Here is a 7100-nt window from a genome sequence, read left to right on the forward strand (position 1 = left end):
GAAAAGGCATTGCATTGCGTGAGGCACTTTTCTGCCAATAGCATGCACGACATGAAATGAAGTTCAAATTATATTACAGCAATAAAACGTTATCGATGTCAAGGCGAAACATACCATTGATTGATATTCCACCAAATAGATATTACACGTGACAGATCATATACTTAATACACGTCTATAAGTGAAATGTGCTAAAGCAAAGAGTATTTCATAATCTTTTAAAAAGTGAGTGAGTATGGTTTTATGCCGCTTTTAGCAACATTCTAGCAATATCACGACTGGGGACACCGGAAATGGGCTTGACACAAAAATACCCATGTGAGAAATCGAACCCTGTTCTTCGGCGTGAAGAGCGAACGCTTGAACCACAAAGCTACCCCAACACCCTAGTTGAATAGTGAAATACACCAGCTAATGGAGCACAGGTGGCGCCGTCGTCGGTGACTGTGTAGAGTTCCGTCCCTTGGGTACGCCAGGAACCGATGATCATGGCTCTAAACACCGTCTTGTGCGAGTGTTTTGTAGCTTAGTGAGCCCAATGCCTTTGCTTCTTGAGAGGCGACTACCGTGATCATGTGGTCAGGATGGCTGGCTTTGTTAACACATATCGTCGTTTTCAAGTCAGATAATTTCTGAATAACCTGAAAGTGATAAGAAACAATCAATCTCGGCAGGACGTTTTTGTAACGAAATTCGAGTTTTACAAGCATTATCTTTATCATGGCCACCGTAAATAATCTGTAAATTACTGCTAAGACCTTAAGTAATGCTCATTAACTCATTCACTCTCTTAGTCCCTCACGCACTCATGCGTGCACGCACGCACGCACGCACGCACGCACGCACGCAACTTATGAACTCACTCATGAAGCTGGGAATCGCATTCCTTTGAGCGACAGTTGTTCGATTCATGCGTAATTGATATGTTTCGGTATCAACAAGTGTCCAAAGTAACTGCTTCATGTTGAATCACTATGCATCATAATTTACAAACTCACCTATTGACATCTCTCGTGTCATAACATATTTTTTCATCAATATTGCCTTCGCATTCAACGTCAGCACTAAAGACGAGACCTATATGGTAGCCCCAATAAACATATGCATTGCGGGATTAATGGAATGGGCTCTCAATATACTACCTTATTACTGGGACGTATATAATAACTCTAGTCTCCTGTAAACAAGAGAATAAAGAACAACAGCCATAAACCCAAACAGATATATCAAACTAGCTTTACATGATGCAACAACCATATTTACCAGCTCTCTGAAGTTGAAGGCTTCTGATCACAAATACCCCGTGTATAAAAGCCATAACGCTATACAATTAATTAGTGGCTATTTGTTCGTTTAACATTCATCTTCCTGACAAAGTTCTTGGTAAGCAAAACAGCATATTTACAGCGGTCTTTGCTCGCTATCATATTTCAAAGCAGTAGATTTACGTGTCTCCGAAGAGATGTGCATTATTCAATGACGAAGTTGAAAGTAAAACAGGCTTTTAATGTCTTGGGATCTCGTACAGACCCTAATGACTTCCTTGTGAGTGCCAGTATTTAGAAAGACACGATAAACGAGTTTTTCTAGAACAAAGGACTGGGCTTGTTGCTATCATAGTGCCGGAGCTCCAAAGACGAGTCTAGGAGATTGGCTTACTTGCTGCAGTTAGCTGAAGAATATAATTCTTGTTTTTGGTCAACAAGCAATGTCGTGTGGTAACCTTTCTCCAGGTAGCTTATGGGCTATGCAGATTGAAATTTGTCTCACATGAATCGACTTCCCATTTTTCGTCGACTCTCATATTCGGTAAGGGTTTTCTGAAACATGAGTTGGGTGATTACGTTTCAACCTTACACTTATTTAGTTTAGGGTTTGTTGGTCTGACAGGTCAATACGTCATTATGATCCGACTTGCAAACCATATATGATACAGGATCCGCTGATACGGGCTGGAATGTCAGATCGTGACCACAGATCACATGTGTCTCTGTTTCTCATACTGACGTTGGAAAGGTTTTAGTCAACAAAGACACTTTAGAAAACTGTTTTCACTTTTTCCAGGGTAAGGCCTATAATGTTTACTGAGAAAAAAAAAAAAAAAAAAAAAAACCAAACAAACAAACAACAACCCACCTACAAAAACCAAAAACAACCAAAAACAAGCCAAAAAAGTAACGTATGGCTAAAATCTGTTTTTCAAAGTAGATTGTTTTAGTAAAAAATGCTCGGAATCAGTATAAATATCATTACTAACTGTGAATACAGCCCGTACACAAATTCTTTGCACACGAACGCAACATTTGGTTGAATTAAAACTTGGAGAAATCGCACGGAGAAAAAGCTATAGGCATGTTGCACATGCAAATACGGTACTAAAGCTTCACACCGATGGGTGTAAAATGACAATTATCTTGCGAATCACGCTAAGCTGTTCCGTATTTGCGACCCTCAAGATGCCAAGACTGAATGAAGAGTGCAGAAACAGAGCCACTGGACATCTGGAAGCTGGAGAAAGTGTCATCAGTAGCCAGGCACGTCAACGCGAGGCAGAGAACTCCAGATACTACAGACTCCACAACCCAACAAGAGATCGGCCGAGAACTGGTAGGCCAAGGGTCACAACTCTGGAACAGGACCGCTTCATCCGGGAGGAGTTGCATCTACGCAACTGGACAATCGGTGCAACATACACAGCCTACAATGTTCCTGTACTTCCTAGAATATCAGCGCAAACCACCAGAAATCGCCCACGACAACATGGGATACGACCAATGCGACCATATACAGCACCTGTTCTGCGGTATCATCATCGTCGTGCAGGTCTGCAATGGTGCAGAAACGTTCCACCATGCACCATTGCAGACTGGAGGAGTATCTGGCTTAGTGATAGGTCGCGGTTCTTGCTGTATCGCCATGATGATAGGATGCGTGTCTACCGACGGATAAATGGACTGTATGCGTGAAGTTGGTAGATACGGCGATGATAGTGTCATGATGCGGGCAGCCATATCCTTGAATGGTAGGGCAGATCTGGTGCACGAACAGGGAAATTCAACTGCTGTGCGCTACCATGATGAAATCCTCCAAAGTCACCTTATTCCCGCCCTTGACGTCAGAAGAGAGATTTTTCCAGCAGGACAACGTCAGAGTGCATGCTGCACGCGTTACCATGTAGTACCTTGCCAACAAAAATTTGAATGTGCTCCTATGGCCATCTAGATCGCCAAATCTCAACCCAGTTGAATATTTGTGGGATCTGCTAGACAGACATGTGCGACGCCGACAGCTTTAAACACATACGCCGCAATAGCTGAGCCATGCATTGCAGGATGAGTGGAGTATGATTCCACAACGCCAGATTCGACATCTCATTCAGTCCATGCCCAGGCAGTGCAAAGCAGTGATCGATGCTCCTGGTTGTCGCACCAGGTACTAACTTGCCGTCACAATGCTGTCAGAGACACAGATGTCCCCAAGAGCAGTAAATGACTGTATCTAGTGGAGGAAACGTGTGCCCAACCCTGTGTAAAATTTGGTTGCTGTAATTCTCTATTTATTTTGTAATCTGATTATATAAAACACGTCGAGGTAAACTGATATTTGGATTATGCGTTTCTTTTTTGGGCAGTGTATTTTGTCTGGGTAGAACGCCTGGCCATCCGATCCCGTTTGTCGCTCCATGAAACAAGCATGGGTTGCTGAAAACAAATTCTTACCCGGATCTTCTAGGGAAAGAAGCATGGGTTGCTGGTGACCAAATCTAATCTGGATCTTCTAGGGAAACAAGCATGGGTTGCTGAGGACCAAATCATACCTGGATCTTCTAGGGAAACAAGCAGGGGTTGCTGGTGACCAAATCATACCTGGATCTTCTAGGGAAACAAGCATGGGTTGCTGAGGACCAAATCATACCTGGATCTTCTGGGGAAACAAGCATGGGTTGCTGAGGACCAAATCATACCTGGATCTTCACGGGTCTGCAGGACAAGGAAACATGGCATTTCAGTGACCAACTCTGCAGGGTTCTGACCTATTATAACTGAATTATTGTACTAAATGACACAATGACACAGCTGCTGACATTCTATCACTCATGCTCTCCGTGGCTGTTTACATGATGTGCTTCAAAATTGTTTTATCAAGGTTGCAGTATTAAATATATTTGTGAAAGTTTCAAACCGACGCGTGGACGACATTTCCACATATTACTCATCGGGAATACAAAATATGCAATTGCCTATTTTTTTACCCACGTCTTCGATCTTTCAGGTATACAGTTCAGTCGCTCAAACATGTAATATAGTGTTACGGTGAATAATTTGCAGTGACAAAAGTGGGGGCTCGTCCGGGAGAGAATTCATTTGACATTTGAGTAGGATTGTGAAATATATCTCGATTATTTTGCAATTTGTCAACAGGTTAATTGTAGAACCAGCAAAATGGTGTTTGAACTTGAGAAGTTTGTAATGTCCCCTGAGACAGTCAGTCAGTTGCGTAAATCAGATTTGTTGCAAATTTCTTCACATCACAAACTTGATGCCAAACCTGAAATTTCAGATTTTGAAAATTGTTTTGAATCACTATATCGATGAGGGAGAGTTCCAACGTGATGTTTTGCAAATGGCTCAAGATTAATGTTCAGACCGGCTGGAAATGAAAAAGGTAGAATGATGGAACGGGAAAAAGAAATGAAAAAGTTTGAGATGGAAACAGAAAGAGAAAGAGACAGAGAGAGAGAAAGAGAAAGAGACAGAGAAAGAGAAAGAGAAAGAGAAAGAAACAGAGAAAGAGAAAGAGAAAGAGAAAGAGACAGACAGAGACAGAGACAGAGACAGAGACAGAGACAGAGAAAGAGACCGAGAGAGAGAAAGAGACAGAGACAGAGACAGAGACAGAAACAGAGAAAGCGACAGTGACAGAGACAGAGACAGAGACAGAGACAGAGAAAGAGACAGTGACAGAGACAGAGACAGAGACAGAGACAGAGAAAGAGACAGATACAGAGACAGAGAAAGAGACAGAGACAGAGAAAGAGACCGAGAGAGAGACAGAGACAGACCGGCTGGAAATGAAAAAGGTAGAATGATGGAACGGGAAAAAGAAATGAAAAAGTTTGAGATGGAAACAGAAAGAGAAAGAGACAGAGAGAGAGAAAGAGAAAGAGACAGAGAAAGAGAAAGAGAAAGAGAAAGAGAAAGAGACAGAGACATAGAAAGAGACAGACAGAGACAGAGACAGAGACAGAGACAGAGAAAGAGACCGAGAGAGAGAAAGAGACAGAGACAGAGACAGAAACAGAGAAAGCGACAGTGACAGAGACAGAGACAGAGACAGAGACAGAGAAAGAGACAGAGAAAGAGACAGAGAAAGAGACAGAGACAGAGAAAGAGACCGAGAGAGAGAGACAGAGACAGAGACAAAGAAAGAGAAAGAGAAAGAGAAAGAGACAGAGACAGAGACAGAAAAAGAGACAGAGACAGAGAAAGAGAAAGAGAAAGAGAAAGAGAAAGAGACAGAGACGGAGAAACAGACAGAGAAAGAGACAGAGACGGAGAAACAGACAGAGAAAGAGACAGATACAGAGACAGATACAGAGACAGAGACAGAGAAAGAGACAGTGGCAGAGACAGTGACAGAGACAGAGAAAGAGAAAGAGAGAGAAAGAGACAGAGACAGAGAAAGAGACAGTGGCAGAGACAGTGACAGAGAAAGAGACAGAGAAAGAGAAAGAGAGAGAGAGAGAGAAAGAGACAGATATAGAGAAAGAGAAAGAGAAAGAGACAGAGACAGAGACAGAGACAGAAAAAGAGACAGAGACAGAGGCAGAAAAAGAGACAGAGACAGAGGCAGAGAAAGAGAAAGAGAAAGAGAAAGAGACAGAGACAGAGAAAGAGAAAGAGAAAGAGAAAGAGACAGAGACATAGAAAGAGACAGAGACAGAGACAGAGACAGAGAAAGAGACCGAGAGAGAGAAAGAGACAGAGACAGAGACAGAGACAGAAACAGAGAAAGCGACAGTGACAGAGACAGAGACAGAGACAGAGACAGAGAAAGAGACAGAGAAAGAGACAGAGAAAGAGACAGAGACAGAGAAAGAGACCGAGAGAGAGAGACAGACAGAGACAGAGACAAAGAAAGAGAAAGAGAAAGAGAAAGAGACAGAGACAGAGACAGAAAAAGAGACAGAGACAGAGAAAGAGAAAGAGAAAGAGACAGAGACAGAGACGGAGAAACAGACAGAGAAAGAGACAGATACAGAGACAGATACAGAGACAGAGACAGAGAAAGAGACAGTGGGAGAGACAGTGACAGAGACAGAGAAAGAGAAAGAGAGAGAAAGAGACAGAGACAGAGAAAGAGACAGTGGCAGAGACAGTGACAGAGAAAGAGACAGAGAAAGAGAAAGAGAGAGAGAGAGAATGAGACAGATATAGAGAAAGAGAAAGAGACAGAGACAGAGACAGAGACAGAAAAAGAGACAGAGACAGAGACAGAGGCAGAGACAGAGAAAGAGACAGAGACAGAAAGGAAACAGAATTAAAGAAATTGGAAATTCAATTGAAAAGATTAGAAACGTCATCTCCACCCTCACATTTTCCTCTTTTGACACTGCAACACATACTGGACTGGTACCCCCTTTTAATGAGAAAGAAGTAAACAAATATTTTCGACATTTTGAAAAGGTTGCTGAAAATCTCAAGTGGCCTAGGGAGTCATGGACTATGCTATTGCAAACTGCTTTGAAGGGTAAAGTTCAGGATGCGTATTCAGCCTTGTTGATGTCTGCATGTTACAAACTCCATTTTAGAAATCAGGCGGCAGGTTCCCCAAATGCGTTTGTGCCCATCGCACGTAAGCCTTTCTCTCCAGGTGGTTCTGAGGAGAGTTTTGTTTGTGAGAGTAAGTCCCCAGATTCTGTAATTTGGAAGGAGTTTTTGTCCTTTGTTTCTAAGGGTTCTGTGTCTCTCTGTTGATTGTATTTTCATACTTTTTGATAAAAAGCTTTGTGGAACATCACACAACATTTTATTTGGTTGTGTTTACATTCATCCAGTAAATTCATCATTGAAGAGTGATCCAAGAGTGCTGAAAGGATT

The 7100-nt window shown here is 42.3% G+C and overlaps 1 protein-coding gene across 1 annotated transcript; it reads left to right on the top strand.

The window, feature by feature from the left end:
* The first annotated feature begins 2456 nt into the window (after positions 1-2456).
* LOC137260402 (octapeptide-repeat protein T2-like) lies at positions 2457-6437 on the top strand. Its single transcript, XM_067798066.1, has 3 exons — positions 2457-2607; positions 5460-5849; positions 6172-6437. Exons 1-3 carry the CDS (start codon positions 2457-2459, stop codon positions 6435-6437), a joined length of 807 nt encoding a protein of 268 aa, XP_067654167.1.
* The last annotated feature ends 663 nt before the right edge of the window (positions 6438-7100 follow it).

This window comes from Haliotis asinina, chromosome 13, assembly GCF_037392515.1.
Source record: "Haliotis asinina isolate JCU_RB_2024 chromosome 13, JCU_Hal_asi_v2, whole genome shotgun sequence".
NCBI lineage: Eukaryota > Metazoa > Mollusca > Gastropoda > Lepetellida > Haliotidae > Haliotis > Haliotis asinina.